The sequence below is a fragment of the Microcebus murinus genome, chromosome 4, assembly GCF_040939455.1.
Source record: "Microcebus murinus isolate Inina chromosome 4, M.murinus_Inina_mat1.0, whole genome shotgun sequence".
NCBI classification, from domain to species: Eukaryota; Metazoa; Chordata; class Mammalia; order Primates; family Cheirogaleidae; genus Microcebus; species Microcebus murinus.
In genome coordinates, this window is record NC_134107.1 from 39,008,623 (window position 1) to 39,026,254 (window position 17,632).

Here is a 17,632-nt window from a genome sequence, read left to right on the forward strand (position 1 = left end):
TTGCAGCAACTTAAATGGAACTGAAGACTATTATCCTAAGTGAAGGGCACTTGAGTTGTTTTCATATCCTTGCAATAGTGAATTGTGCTGTCATAATCACTTGAGTGAAGTATTTCAGGAGGAGTGGAAAACCAAATGCCACATATTTTCATTAATAAGTGGGAGGTAAATGATGTGTATACATGAGAACAAATAAATGTAAAGGTCATTGGAAACCAAAAAGGGGAGATGGGGGAGGGAAGTTGTGGGATTATATCTTACCTATTAGGTACAATGAACACTATTCTGGTGATGGGCATACCAAAAGTCCTGATTCAAGCATCATATTTAACATAAGGTATCCTTATAACAAAAGCCTTTGTACTCTCTTAATATTTTGAAATTGAAAATAAATAAATAAATTTTGGCATTGCCAAAGGATTTGTTGCTGTTTCATTTTGTTTTGTTTTGTTTAGTCTCCAGTTCTATATTTCTTTCCCTCCCCTACTTTTGTGTTTATGATTTAACAGGGTAAGAAAAAAGTTTCATTAATAAACTACTCATTCTTCTTGAGTAACTTTAACCTTGAAGGATGCTGTTTATGCTTTTTTTTTTCCCTCAAGCCATATACATCAGATCAGCCCATCTAATGTATAATAACTTAAGCATTCAAATGCATCAGAAAATTTTCATTATGATACATTCATATCTTTGGCTTCAATGCCAATATGCTACTTGGAAATTATTTATGAAAATAAAGTGGTACATTTAGAATGACTTTTTCATAAGGTCATGATGACTAAATCAACAATCATTAGAATCACTACAAAAAGAGAATGTCCTCTTTTGCTCTGTCTGATTATAGTCTATTCCTGCTGCACTCAGAAATAAATAATAAAACTGTAAGAATTACAGCAGATGGAATGATTTATCAGAGAATCATTGTCAAGCCTACCTTCAGTTTGCAACTCTGACCTTGCCAATTGCTATAACTTTAGTATTAAACACTTCTTTCTACTTCACAAGAGAGATTATATTTCTTATGACCTTTCTCTAAAACATTAAAATAACTCAGGATAATTTATACAAATGCATAAGTGGGCAACATGAAATTCTACAAACAAAAATATCTGTGACATAAAGTTCATTTTCATATTTAATTAAGATATAGAACAAGCTAGAAGCTAAAAACAAACACCATTTTTAGAATATTACAACGGAGAAAAACTGGAGTTTTAGAAAAAGAAGTGGAGTTAAGGGCCAATTTATTTAAAGATATATGCAATTGGTTAAAAGTTTCTGTGATTCTACTGTGTATAGGAAATGGATTTGTCATATTTATTACCAAATAGTGTTTTACTAATGTTTTAGTATTTAAAATGTCAGAAACTGAAAAGTAATAAGTAAAAGATTGAAAATAAACACTGAACTAATGTGATGACTTTGACTTCAGTTGATGGAGGAAAAATGGTAGGAGTGCAGACTAGGAGGAAAGCAGGTTCTGACACTAATGTTTCCTAGCAGGTGCCTTTAGGCAAGTCATCATCTTTCTGACAATTTACAATACATATATTTTCATAGTATCTGTCCTCAAATTGCTTATTATCTAAATCAAAATGAGAATATTATAAAAGTAATCAAATGCAAGGTTTACTGTGATAATGGATAAAATATATGGAAACCCCGAGAAGGAAGCCCTTCTATGTCTCTCAGGGAGATAGGTGGAGTCAAAGAATCAGTTTTCGGATTAAGTTCTGTGTTTTCAGATCACTGTTTGGCCAACATACTTATCATAAACATTGTTATGCTTACTGTGTTATTTTTATTTATCAAATTAATAGATTAACCATTATACGTAAGGTTTTTGTACTGTTTCTGGAAAGAAATTTCACTTAAATTCACATTTTTGCATGATTTAAATTAAGGTGTTATAGAAAAGTAAATATGGAGATGTATATGGAGAAAAAAAACCATATAATTCTTCTGAAGATCTTTAGAAACTATCTGCCTTCCCTGCATTATTTGGAGACATGTATGCTCCTTCTTGAAAAATATTAATGCAGCACAATAATGTTTCTGATGAAGCCAACCTCTTCAGATGGTCTGATGGAGTGTAGCCCAGAATGGCAATGGCGTGTGGTCTTTCATCCCGATTACAGCAGGGCATGGATTGCTTAGAAAATTTTGTTAACCAAGCATCTGCCAACAACTCATCAGGGCCATCAAGTGCCACACAGTGAATGTTGGATATAAAAACAAACTAGGATTTCTTAAATTTCTGCCAAAATTGTTTTAACATGAAAACGCTGGCATAATTTTCTACTCACAGTGCTAGAATTTATTTTTTGCACATTTTCTTCTTTTATTTCCCTAGGCAATGCTTTGCTGTTAAATAGACTCCCTTTCATCAGGGACTTGCAAGCAGATGTAATGGCAGGAAAATGAGTGAGTGTTCCTAGTGCCAAACATAAGCCATCTTTGTTTTTCATTTCCTCAGCACAGTAAGAAAAATTAAATGTTTTCTACTTATAGGAGTCAGAAACATTGCAAAACATATTTACATTGAGCATTAACTCTTAATCCCTGAGTGAAAATTAAAATAAAATGTTCAATGTCTTTAATTCTTGATATGCTATTAAGCAATATGAGGCACATTTGCAAGCTGTGGGAAAATGATATGGAGTAGGTATATCCTTTGCTTTCTCTATGTGACTCCAATATTATCATTTAAGCAAGGCTGTTTTTAAAGTAATTTAAAGATATCCCAAACTGATAGTCACATATGTTGCTAAGCCTTTTGTGATCCATTTCAAGTTAGTTTTAAGTCTAATTCTAAAAAGACCAAGGAATCCAAAGGCTACTTGCTAAGTGACTCTGCCTGGCTTGCATAGCACATAGGCAGGAAATAGAACAAACCCACAAAGATATCTAAAAATAAGCACGTTCTTTAACTCCAAGTTTGGTCTTTGGCCATGGACTATTTTGAGACTTTGAATATTAAATGTGCAAACCAGCTTTTCAAGAAGGAGTTAATTAGTACATCTATGATGTGGTTCAACATGGTATATTTGATGTCCATAACATATAATACATAATAATAAACCTGCAAGAAATTAACAACAATGTGTTTAACATGAAATATTGACAGAAGTAAATCTAGGTGAGTATATTAAAATGATACACATTTCTGGGCTCTGTGTCAGACCTACTGATTAATAATATGTGGGAATGGATCCACAACATAAGCAGTTTTACCAGTTTACCTGGTGATTCTTAGTCATTCTAAAGTTTGAAAGTTATTGATCTGCCTTATAGTGATAAGGGATCTGAATAATAAAGTCATTTCCCTGAGTGACAATGTTAGTAAACACCAAAGTTATTATTCAAATCTAGGTTTTATATAATTGCCACACTTTCTTTCCTATTACTCAATCTCAGGTGTGACCCACAGGAACTGATATGCATTACCTTTCCTAACTATCTACTGAGAGATAACACGCACTCTTGTCAGCTCTTAGTGAATTTGCTGAAGATCATAGAATCTTAGACTTGAAAAGGATGCTAACATGGTCATTCTATTCCTCTATACTAATGCTTAATTTCCTGGCTATATTCTAGAATGAATATTTTTCATTATTCTATGATACAGGACCTCCTCCAATTGCTACTTCTATTTTCAGATACTTTTAATTAAATATGTATTTTTATATTTGACTAAAATATTATTCTTTCTATAACTGTTTCCACCAGCTGCATCTAGTTCTGCCATGTAAAGTGGCATTGTATAAAGCTACTCCCTTTTTCAAATTACAGTTTTTAAGATTGCTTTTTATTATCTTTTAAGTTTTCTCGTTTTAGAAATTAACTAAAATACTTAATGCAAAAATATATATTGAGGTTTTATGTGAGATCTCAATACATATTTTTGTATTGTATTGAGAAGCATAGCTTCGTATAAGAAATGGAAAGTAATAATTATTGACAGCCTGCTATGTCAGTAATACACTAAGGGTTAAGCTGAAGTATCTCATTGGATTCTTTCAACAAATAATATTAGGAAATGGGGATTTATCCATCTTTTTCAGAGAAAGAAAAGGAGCCTTGAAGGGGTTAAATATCCATTATTACACAGTGGAAACTGGTTGAAGCGTAAATTAACCCAATCAACCTTGAATTCTAACTTTCTTCTTTAGCCTTCCACTCAAGCTTTAGTAGATACAATTCATTTGTCACTGTTGAACTTAGAAGTGTAATTTCCAGAATGGAACATAATCTATCAGTCTAGCTGATAAGCAAAATTAGATAAAGGATTTATCTCCCTTATTCTCTATGTAGCATCATAATTACTTGAAATTAACAATGCAACTCCATGTAGATGATTTACAAGACTCATCACAGTTTGACTCAGAGCTCATACTCATTTAAAACCCTTCAATCTGATATAAAAATTAATATACCAAAATTACTTGTGTTCCTGTGTACAGTCTGGAAATAAAATCATAAAACTCAATTCACAATAATATGAAAAAAAAATAAAGTACTTAGGGATACTGAAGACAAAAGAAGTGCAAGACTTGCATATTTAAAACTATAAAATATTGCTGAAGGAAGTTTTAAAAAATCGAAGTAAATGGAGAGAGATGCCATGTTTATGGATTGAAAGAATCAGTATTATTAAGAAGACATTTCTCCCTAAGTTGATCTATGAATACAATAAAATCCCTATAAATTCCTAGCAGACTTTTTCATTGAAATTCACAAGCTGATCTTATTATTTACAAAGAAATGCAAGGGACTCAGAATAGCCAACACAATCTTGAAAAGGAACAACAAAGTCACAAGATTTTAACTTCCTAATTTCACAACTTATTATAAAGCTACACTAGTTAAGACAGTATGGTACGAGTATAAGGATAGACATATAGATTAATAAAGCAAAACTGAAAGTTGAGAAAGCTACTCATATTTGTGTTCAATTATTTCTTGACAAGAGTGCTAAAACAGTTCAATAGAAAAAGGACATTCTATAAAAATAGTATTGTAAATATTGGGACAACTGAATATTAATATGAAAATAATTAATAGAACCTTACCTAGTACTATCCACAAAAATAACTAAATATAGATTGTTGATCTAAATGTAAGAAATAAAATCATAAACATTTTATAAGAAAGCATAAGAAAATGATCTTTGTGTTTGTGGAGTAGGTACATGAATTTTTTAGATTTATAAAAATTATGATCAGTAAAAGAAAAAATGATAAATTGAACTTTATTGAAACTTAAAACTTCTGGGTTTGAAATGACACTATTCAGGACTTTAGGTTCCTGCTCTGACATATAAAGAACTTGGAAGTTGCCACATTCATCCTTAAAATAAGAAAAAAGCTGAATAGACTGATAATCAATACCTTTCCTTAGATCTATCAGATATTTCAGATTACAGGAAAAACTACTACCCTCCAAACTAAACAGACAGGTGAATACTGAAGATACACACATTCTACCTGAAGCTAAACCACTGAAGCCAGTAGCTGGCAGGAGCATCTACACAGTACACTTAATAAATTTCTGGTGGCTCAATATGGGCTACTATGAAATACAGAAACTCCTAGAGGCCTTGTCTAGGTCAGGGAGCACATATACTACCATGGGTTTTACCTTCTGGAGCCCCATAAGATTTTAATGGTGAAGATAAGAGAATAGAGAAATACCACTCATGTTTGGTCAGAGGGATGAGGAAAGTAACCATTTGTAACTCTGCTCAGGGGAAGAAGTAACCATTCTTAAATAAATCCAGACATCTCCACAACAAAGGCCTAAACAGCAAGAAAAAAGACCATCAGAGCCTAATCTGAAAGGAGAGAAAGAAAATTACTCAAGTTGATCCCCATCTAAGCTTCCAATCCAATTTCACCAAAGTGAAGTGAGAAGCACTGAGGGGTTGCAGCTCAGGGTTCTTGTTCACTAAAAGACTTAAATCTAATAAAAGGATTATAAAATACTTTCTCTCTGTCCATAACTTATCACCACATTTACAGGGATTCTATATAATAACAGTAATTATAGCAACAAAATTTCAAGGGTCAGACAATTTAAAAAAGAGTCTACTTTAAGGAAACACAAAACAATAAGGTTGACAAAAACAAAGACAATAAAAGAAGTTAAAGTTTTTAACACCTACAGATACAGCAAACAAATATGGCTTAATTTCTAGCCCAGTAAACATAAAACCTTACAATAAATGTCTATCCACCTGAGTTCCTATTACCAAATATATTTTGTCTGACTTCAATAAAAAACTAGAGACATTATTAAAATTAAATAAAAATACACAATGTGAAATGGTAAAGAAAGCAATGGAATCAGATTCAGATATGGCAGAGTTATTGGAATTATCAGACTGAGAATTTTAAAATAATTATAATTAATATACTGAGGGTTTTAAGAAAAATCATTAATGACATACATGACCAAACGGGTGATGTAAGTATAGAAATGGAAAAATCTAATAATCAAAGGAAATGTTAGAAACCAAAAACACTGTAACAGAAATGAAGAATGCCTTAGATGGACTCATCAATATACAGGACACAACCCAGTGAAAACAGTTAGCTTAAAGATATATTAATAGAAACTTCCCAGAGTTAGATATATGCAAAAGAAAGGGAGTTAAAAAATCAGAGAAAATCCAAGAACTATGAGACAATTATAAAACAATAGCATAGGTAATGGAAATACCAGTGGAGAAAAAAGAAAAAAAAATAACAGAAAAAAACTCCAAAGTAATTGTGAGAATTGTCGAATATAATGACAGAAACCAACCATGAATCCATGAATATTAGAGTACGAGCAGGATAAATACCTCCACAACTGTACCTCAGAATGCTACAGTCAAACTACATAAAGCCACAAGGAAAAAAATTTTTACAGAATCAAGAGAGGAAAACTTACCTGTAAATAAATAAAGATGAGAACTACATCATACCTCTATTCAGAACCGATGTAAGCCAGAAAAGTGTGAAATATTTAGTGTTGAAACAAGCAATGACAACAAAAACCCCACACCATCCTAGAAATTATATCTAGCAAAATTATGCTTCAAAAATGAACAAGAGAAAACAAACACTGGGGAAATTTGTCTTGCCTTTCAAGAAGTGTGGAAAGTTATTCAGAGAGAAGGAAAATTGCATAGGTCAGAAAAAGGAAGAGCTTTAAGAAGGAATACATGAAGGTAAAATAATGTATTTTAAAATTGTTTTTTTATTTCTTATTACATCCAAAAGAACAGTTTGTTAACAATAATAATAGTAATGTATTTGGTGATAATAGCTTGTAGTTAGGTAAAATGAATAACAACAATGTTATTTTATAAGTAATGTGAGGGAGGAATTGGAAATATTCTATTATAAGGTACTTTCACAGTCCACAATCCATGAAGTGATTAGTGTAATTTAAAAGTGAATGTGATTTAAATTTAAATTTAAATCTTCTCTGAAATATTTTTAAATGTTTGCCACTCTATTTTAAACCCTCCTAAAACAAGGACCAATTTCTGGGATAAGACATGACAAGCACAGATTGTTTTGTTCCAGGGATATTGATCAACCAAAAATCATTAGAAAAGATCATCTTGCTTAAAATATGCTATCTTTCTTAAATTAAAATTAGCCTTCATGGCCACTTAGTTTCAGACCGTGCGCACAGCACCAAGGGCTGTGCTGTGCTGCGGGCTCACCGCACCTCTCAGACTCCGGCGACCCATGTCTGCAGCCCTGGGTCTGGGGGCTTTTTCTCAGAACCTCAGGAAGCTGCTAACAGGCAAAAAAAAAAACAAAAAAAAAAAAAACAACAACAACAACAACAAAAAAAACAAAAACCTTCACCTCCAGAGAAACAGCCCCTCAATGACTCTCAAGACTTGGAATCTCCACACTGTAACTCCTTCACATCATAGGTAGGATAATTCTGAAGCATATTTTTTGCCTCATTTTCCAAAGTTTGTTCAAGGGATTGAGTTCTGACTACTCACTATGCTGGCTTAATAATACCCTTTGCTTATAATTAGCAGCTCTTGTTTCCCTGTACTTCTCGTCCACGTGCCTTTTTTTTTTTTTTAATTATTTTTTTTATTTTGGCATATTATGGGGGTACAGATTTTAAGGTTTCAATAAATGCCCATTTCCCCCCCTCCCCCCAAAAGTCTGAGTCTCCATCATGACCATCCCCCAGATGGTGCACATCTCACTCATTATGTATGTATATACCCGCCCCCCTCCCCCCTCCCACCTGCCCAATACCCTATTACTGTAGCACCTATGTGTCCACTTAGGTGCTACTCAGTTAATACCAGTTTGCTGGAGAATATATCTGGTGCTTGTTTTTCCAATCTTGGGATACTTCACTTAGTAGTATGGGTTCCAGCTCTAACCAGGAAAATATAAGGTGTGCTATCACCATTGTTTCTTAGAGCTGAATAGTACTCCATGGTGTACATATACCACATTTTATTAATCCATTCTTTGATTGATGGGCACTTGGGCTGTTTCCACAGCCTTGCAATTATGAATTGTGCTGCTATAAACATTCGAGTGCAGGTGTCTTTTTTGTAGAGTGTCACTGGATCTCATAATTATATAACTGAATATGAGGCAATTTTCTTAGGTGATTCTTTAGTTTTAAAAGTATTATTATTTGTATGTAGCATGGCAGGGGTTGGATCAGAAGGAAGTTATGACAATGGTTTCAGAACCCCCACGCTTTGAGGGGAGCTGTGGTCGGCCTTTGAGGAGACTTTTCTATTCCATTTCCAAACTGATTCATTTTTTTTAAACTGAGACTATTCTTAAGAATTTGGACATCATTTTTACTGTTGAAAAAGGTTTTGAGCAAAATTCTTTTTATGGCCACCTCTGGCATGGTGAATAGTTAATGGTGCCACAGTTTATGAGATTGGATTTTATCCAGCGTAGTTTTTTTTTAAGTTAACAGTTTATTTTTACTTATTTATTTTTAATTACCAGCATAGTTTTTAAAAGAAAGCATTCCATTGAGTGTAACAAGTAGTTTGGAATTGTCTTTTTTTGTGTGTTGGCAGTTTCCCTCACCCCCGCCACCCTCTTATTAGTGCTAGAAGAGTGGCACAGGCTTAGAAGGGTATAAGGCAGCTTTGATCAGGGAGAGGTAGGGGCAGGGACCTAGGCAGGCCGAAAAAAAAAAAAAAAAAAAAAGTGAATGTGGATTGTTATAAAGGTATATTGCAAACTTAAAGGCAATCTCTAAAAAACATTTACAAAAGAAGTATATTTGGTAAGAGACAAGTGAAAATGAAACTATAAAATTCACAATTAAAACTACAAAACATATTACAAGATAGGATTTTTTTCTCTTTTCTTTTCTTTTTTTTTTTTTTTTTTTTTTTTTTTTGTCAACAAGGTCTTGCTTTGTTGCCTGGGCATGAGGGCAAAAGCATAATTATAGCTCACTGCAACCTCAACCTCACCGTAAGCTCAAGTGATCTTCCGGTCTTAGCCTTTTGAATAGCTGAGACTACAGGTAGACACCACCACACTCAACTAATTTTTCTATTTTTTGTAGAGAGAGGTAAGAAATTGTTTTAAAAAATAATAAGTGTCAAATGTGAAGAGACACAGAGACTGTCAGAAGAGATTAAACAAGTAAACAACAGTATGTTTTCAGGAAGAAATGTACTTTATGAAAACAAAGGTACATTAAAAGTGAATGGATAAAGATATACCATGCTAATACTAATCAAAAGAAAGTTGAAGTAGCCATATTAATTTCAGAAAAAGTTAACCTCAGAGTAAGAAAAATATGACAGATAAAGAGGGGAATTACCTAATAACAAAGGAGTGCATTCTCCAAAAATTCATAACAATCCTTAACCTGTATGTACCCAATAATGGAGTGTCAAAATATACAAGGCAAACATGGGTAGAACTGCAAGGAGGAATAGACAAATTCACTATTATTGCTAAAAACTTCAACATCCTCTATCAGTAATTGGCAAACTCAGGAGGTACAAAATCTGTAAAGATATACTTGAACTGAATAGCATCATAAGTGAACTGGATCTAATGGACTTTTATAGGATACTTCATCAAACAAAAGAAAACTATACATTCTTCTCAAGCTCACATGGAACATTCACAAAAATAGACTATTCTGGGCCATAAAATATACTTGACCAAATTTGAAAGAATAGAAATAACGTAAAGCATGCCTTCATACTACAGTGGAATTTAACTAAAAATCAGTAACTGAAAGATGTTTCATATAACTCTATGTGCTATTGTTCAATTATTCTCTGTGCTCAAAAATAAAGTCTATTAATTATCTTTTTTAGAAATTACCATTATGAAAATGAAAAGACAAGCAACATACTAAAAGAAATATTTTCACGTTATATCTCAGTAAAGAATTTATATCTAGAGTATATAAAAATATTACTACTCAATACTAAGAAAACAAACAACTAAATTAAAACATGGAGAAAATATTTGAATAAAATTTTTGCTGAAGAAATCATATGAATTGCTAAAAGTATATGAAAATAAGCTCAATATCATTAATCAGTAAGGAATTTAAAATTAAATGCAAAATGAAATTTGATTTCACACTCAGTAGAATTTACTTTATAAAAATGGGTCAGACAAAAATGAGTGGTGCCAAAGATGTGGAAGAAAACATAACTCTTCATATGTTGCTAATGGGAAGGTAAAATAGTGCAGCCACTTTGGAAAAATATTTTTGTCTGTTTCTTCATAAGTTAAGCATATATTTGTCATAAACCCTAGCAATTCCACTTCTAGGTGTTTACCTGACAGAAATTAAAATATGTGTTTATACAGAGGGGTTTATGTGAATGCTCATAGCATCATTATTCATAATAGCTAAAAGCTGAAAACAGTCCAAAACATATCAGCTGATAAATGCATAAGGAAAATGTGGAGCAGCCATACAATGGAATGCTATTTAACAATAAAAAAGAACAAACAATTGATGCATGAACTCAAAATAATTATGCTATGTGAAAGAAGCCAGATATAAAAAATCACACATTATGTATGATCAATTTATATAAAGCTTACAGATAGAGCAAAGTTATATAAATAGGAGCTAAGTCTGTAGTTGTCTGAGGCTGACAGTGGGAACAGGGATTCATGGAAAGAAAAAAGGTAAGTGAGATCTCATTAGGGAGATGAAAATGTTCTAAAACTAGATTGCAGTAATAATTGCACAGCTCAGTAAATGTAATGAATTATTGAAATACATAATAAAATGGTGAATTTATGATATGCAAATTATATTTTAATAAAGCTGTTAAAAAAGATCATATTTTTCAAAAATAATTAGCTCTAATGTGCCTTTTCATCCATTCTCATTATTAGGAGAGCACCAATCTCTTCTGTTCAGAAACAAACGGATAAAAGTTAACCAAATTTTTTTCTTCTCAATTTTTTTTTTTTGTAGTGAGAATGCAATTTTTTTTAGTCAATGAAAAATAAATTTGAAACTTGCTTTAGACTTCATCTTTGTTTCCACATCTTCACTGGTCACAGAATGTTGTCTATCTCTCTTTAATACTCTCTGGTTTGCCTGTTCCTAGTTGTTTCTGTTGTTTCAATCAAGTCTCTATTTTATCTCACTGTTATTATTTTTAACATTTTCTAATTTCATGGCTCTAGATTTTTGAATTACATGGAGCTGAAAATAAAATTTGACAAAAGAAATAGGAATAAATTTTCTAACTATTAATTTTGTCGAGTAAGAGCATTAAAAATGAAATTAAACTACACAATCACCAATTTTTTCTCCTTGTGTAAGGCTAAGCATTGATTTAATCTCTGATTAAAGAAAAGTCATTAAAAAGCATGTGTCACCATTCCAAGCATGTGTCACACACACAAATATATAAAATATAAATATGAAAAAGTGATAAAAAAAAACTTCTGCACATTTTAAAATGAAATTATGTTCTGCTTTCTTGGTCAGTTTGGACATTCAATAAAACAATCCAAATTGGAACTTGAGTCTCGAGCATGGTAGGATCAGTATTTTCACATTGCTGTATTGAAATGGATGTAACATATTTCACAATATTTGACACAAATAAGATTATTCTGGGTGAATTTAGACAAATCAAAGAACAATAGCCTTCTAGTTTATATATTAGAATATTTGAAATTTCCAGAGTAATTGCTCAGAATCTTAGTTTTTAAAATCTCCCCACGTGGTTTTATGATCATTTACATGGGAAATCCATTGTTAGTGAGATTAACCTGTACATTATAATCACATGGAAAAATAAAAAAGTTAATACAATTCATGTCTAGACATGACCCATCAAGATTCTGAATTAATTTTTCTGGAGGGGGTCGTGGGCATCAGTATTTTATAAGAGCTTTTCAGGTGATAGTATTCTGAAGACAGGGCTAAGACCTGGTAGTCTAGAATTCGAAAATTGACGTTCACACAAGTCCTACTAATTCCTACAGTTCACACCTACTTTATTTCACTCATTGTATTATTTTCTTAGTCTTTAACAAATCTCTATAAACAAATCTGCAGGCTTTAAATACTGAACACTCTCTGCATCGGAAAATGCAGTCACTTGAAAGTAAGGATTCCAAAACCCAGAGGATGAAGGTCAGGTTGGAGAGAGAGCATTCACATTTGTGCTGGTGAAAGCAGGTTTTTGAAGACACACAGATCCAGATTGAGACCAGACCAAGGTAGTAGCTGCTTATGGGATTTATTGAAGGGAGAGTAGTCACCACAGACAAAGGAGGACAACAAAAGTAGAAAGAGAGAGAAACAAATAGCCTTAAACTATTTATGATTTTGAGCAGGCCTGAGCCTCTGTAAGAAAAGTAGATGAAAATGTTGCTTTTGGGAACCTTAGCAAATCACACATAACTTTTCCATTTTGCCTCTGATGGGAACATGTTTTATGTAATTTTGGAAAAATATATCAAGTAATAAAAACACCATCCTTAAAATTAGCACCATGGTCCTGTCACTTAATTGGATACAAATATTTGAAAACCTTAACTATCTCCTTAATTCAAATCAAACTCCTTAGCTTGGGAATCCAGGGCCCCTCATTCTCTAGCCCAAACAATCTTTGTAGGCACATATCCTGCCTCTCTCTACACATCTATTTTCTAACAACACTGCTCTTATATTTTCTTGCTTCTACAAACTTGTTCACACTGTCAAAGACATATCTATTCTTCAAACTACAGCAAAATTCTTCCTTTCTGCCCGAAGCCTTTTTGACACTTTCCTTCCTTTGGAAATAAATTGTAAAGAATTTTATTTATACTTCTTATTAACTTCATGTTCTGAATTGTCTGGTTTTGGTAAATGTTTCAGTATACAAAAATTTTAAGGCAAAAATGTTGAGAAAGTAATTTTTCTCTATTCACTTTAGCAGCCAGAAGAGGAAAAAGATATGATTGATTAACTTACTTTTCTATTCTCTCTCTCTTTTTTTCCTTTTTTTTGACTGCAGCCTGATTTCCTTCAAACATAAATAGTTTCAGCAGACACTTTCCATTTTGAATGAAGCCTAACTTTGAATCTACTCAATACAATAGCTATCATTTGGTAGTTTTCAAATTTAAACATGATAGTTCTATAAGATTAATTTTGCCAAAGTTCCAGAAATAAAATTTCATTGCACTTTTCATAAGTGAAAGATCACAGGACATAAGCTCCATATTTCCTATTATCATTTGAAGGTTAAGAATCTTCTCTCCTCTAATATTTTGTCTCTATAATGCTTGGTTTATTTGCTTTATGTGGAGAATACTATAGAATTACATTTTGTACAGGATTTTAAAAAGCTTTTAGCAGATTTCTGTCATATGATTGCGGGAATGTACACATGGATGAGCCTGTGATCACCCACTTACCTGTCTAAGGACTCATGTTCACAGTCATCCTATGAAGAATCTGGTTATACTTCTGGATGAAACACCTACCTGATTGACATCCAAAGAACATTTGCTTTCTGACATTTAAAAGTACAATGCTTAGACAGTACATATTATATGCAACCAGATTGTCTCATGAACTAGAATTGTTAAAATGCATATATCCTTGTTTTCATGGTTACTGCTGTTAAAATCATTTTAAGTTAGTCTTACATCTTGAGAGTCACACACAGTGGTACTTGGATTTCCTTCCTTAGTTGACTCAACTTGAGAGCTCTCATTGTTTCCCAGAGTGCTTTGTTGAGGCTTGAGAGAGATGGAGAGAGAAAGAAAGAGATCATTAAAAACAAGAGAAATAGGTTAAATATATAGTTATATGGTTATAGTAACACAGGATACAATAGCAAGCAAAATTGTACTCAGAGAACTTAAAAATTGTACCTTAAAAATTCTTAGCTTTTTAATCAAATAAAATACTTTCTACTGAATTTTGCATTAGTTGTGTTCAATGGGATTACTTTTCTACTGAAATCATTTATGCCTTCCATAATAAGTGTTTTGTTTTATTTTAAGGATCCTAGTCCCTCAAACAGTAAGAATGTTTTCCTTTCTCTTTAACTGCAGTATATCTGAGAAATAATGAAGGCCCATATCATTTTTTCAGTTAAAAAAATGTTTTATAATACCTCATAATTTACATAGTGAATTATATTTACTCCAATGCTTCACAAACTAATCAAACTCTTCTTTGCACCTATGTAAACCCTAAATTATTCTATAATTCTATTATTTCATAATTCATCACTTTAGGAACACTAAATTTAAAAAGAAAAAAAAAAAGAAAGCAGATTTCTGGTTCTGGCCAGAGAGGGTGTGCCATACCTAAGGTATGTAAATATCACTATAGGCAGGTCTAAGATTATCCACTCAAAAAGTGTGCATTTCTTGTGCAGAACTGATTTAAATATTAATGTTACACTAATTAATCCATGAAGGTACTGTTGAAGGATAGACAAAAGTAATTGTTGAACACTAATTTGCCTGAGTCTGAAACTTTTATCACAGTGGATTATGGGGTAAGAAGAAATGCTGTTTGTAACCATTGGTGGCACAGGAAGAATAAAACTGACATGTCAAATTTCAAGTTAAATTACTCAAACTTCACCCAGGTTTTCCACCTGTAATACTTTCTACTTTCTACACAACACAATACTCCCTTAGTTTTCCAAAGGCAATTACATTATCTAGTAGGGGAACATTCTCACAAAATAATATACTTATAAAAATCAGAACCAAGGATAGTTAATAAAGATAATAGAATATTAAATATAAAAATATTATTAATAAAACAATTTGATATTAGAAAAACAGAAATAAAGCAACTAAGTCCACTAAAATAGTTTCTATATAAAGTCACCCAAAAGCTGGGCTCTGGGTATAACAAAATTACATACATACATAAAAAAGTAAATAAAGTAAATACAATCCTTTCTATCTATACTTTAAAAAGTTTAACTTCATCGAATGAATTCCAGAAGTCACTTAGTGGTTTCCTTTCTCATACTCCCTCTTTTTTTCCCATCCTTTCTTTATTCTGGATTCTTACCTCTGATTTACCCTATGTATCTCTATAAATAAAAATATAATTAATAATCCTACAATTTATATGGAACCACAAAAGATCCAGAATAACCAAAGCCATCCTGAGCAATTAAACAAAACTGAAGGATAGTATTATCTGATTTTAAATTATCCTACAAACCCGTAGTAACAAATTCAGCACAGTATTGAGATAAAAACAGACACACAGAACAATGGGACATAATAGAGAATCAAGAAATAAATCAACACACCTATAGTGAACTCATTTTTGACAAACTGCCAAAAACATACATTGGGGAAAAGACAGTTTCTTTAATAAATGGTGCTGGGAAAACTAGGTATGCATATGCAGAAGAATGAAATTACACCCCTACCTCTGGTTGTATATAAAAATTAAATCAAAATGGATTAAATACATAACTCTAATACCCAAAACTATGAAACTACTAAAAGGAAACATTGAAGAAACATTTTAGGACATTTATCTGGGCAAGGACTTCTTGAGTAATATTCCCAAAGCTCAGGCAAAAAAAGCAAAATTAGACAAATAGAATCACATCAAGCTAAAAGCTTCTACATAGTAAAGAATATGATAAAAAAGTGAAGAGATAACACTCAGTATGGGAGAAAATATTTGTAAATTAGCCACTAGCAAGGGATTGATAACTAGAATATATAAGGAACTATAATAGTTCAATGGGAAATAATCAAATAATTAGATTATAAAATGGGCAAAGGATCTGAATGAACTTTCTCAAAAGAAGACATATGAATGGCCAACAGGTATATAAAATAATGGTCAACATCACTAGTCATCAGAGAAATACCAATTAAAACTAAAAAGAAGGCTGGGTACGGTGGCTCACGCCTGTAATCCTAGCACTCTGGGAGGCGGGCGGATTGCTAGAGGTCAAGAGTTCAAAACCAGCCTGAGCAAGAGCGAGACCCTGTCTCTACTATAAATAGAAACAAATTAATTGGCTAACTAATATATATAGAAAAAATTAGCTGGGCATGGTGGCACATGCCTGTAGTCTCAGCTACTTGGGAGGCTGAGGCAGTAGGATCACTTGAACCCAGGAGTTTGAGGTTGCTGTGATCTAGGCTGACTCCATGGCACTCACTCTAGCCTGGGCAACAAAGTGAGACTCTGTCTCAAAAAACAAACAAAAAAACCTAAAATGAGATATCATCTTACACCAGTAAAATGGTTTTTATTCAAATACAAGCAATAATGAATGCTGATGAGAATGTGCACAATGGAGAACTCTCATATACTGTTGATGAGAATGTAAATTAATTAATGCAAGCACTATGGAGAACAGTACTGAGTTATCCATATAGTAGAACGACCATATGACCCCGCAACCCAGTGCCAGGTTTATATCCCAAAGAAGAAAATTAGTGTTTTGAAAAGATATCTATACTCCTCATGTTTATTGCAGCACTACTCACAATGGTGAAGATTTGAAATCAACCTAACCTAAGTGTCCATCAGCTGATGAATGGATAAAGAAAATGTGGTACATATATACAATGGAATATTATTCAGCCATAAAAATGAAATCCTGTCATTTGTAACAAAATGGGTAGAACTAGAGAACTTTATTTTAGTTTTTATTTTATTTTATTTTTTTGAGACAGAGTCTCATTTTGTTGCCCAGGCTAGAGTGAGTGCCGTGGGGTCAGCCTAGCTCACAGCAACCTCAAACTCCTGGGCTCAAGCAATCCTGCTGCCTCAGCCTCCCGAGTAGCTGGGACTACAGGGATGCGCCACCATGCCTGGCTAATTTTTTCTTTATATATTAGTTGGCCAATTAATTTATTTCTATTAATAGTAGAGATGGGGTCTTGCTCTTGCTCAGGCTGGTTTGGAACTCCTGACCTCGAGCAATCTGCCTGCCTCGGCCTCCCAGAGTGCTAGGATTACAGGCGTGAGCCACAGCGCCCGGCCTGAGAACTTTATTTTAAATGAAATAAGCCAAGCACAGAAAAACAAATATCTCATGTGCTTGCTCATATATAGGAGCTAAAAATGAAAACAATTGATCTCACGGAGATAAAGAGTAGAGTGATGGTTACTGGATGCT

The 17,632-nt window shown here is 32.8% G+C and overlaps 1 protein-coding gene across 2 annotated transcripts in view; it reads right to left on the reverse strand.

Moving 5' to 3' along the window:
- The window catches only part of LUZP2 (leucine zipper protein 2), a 440,045-nt gene that overhangs the window by 21,479 nt on the left and 400,934 nt on the right, over positions 1–17,632 (reverse strand). For both annotated transcript variants that reach the window (XM_020286544.2, XM_020286543.2), the window contains exon 10: positions 14,154–14,246. In XM_020286544.2, the coding sequence (XP_020142133.1) occupies positions 14,154–14,246 (93 nt within the window). The remainder of the gene's footprint in view (positions 1–14,153; positions 14,247–17,632) is intronic.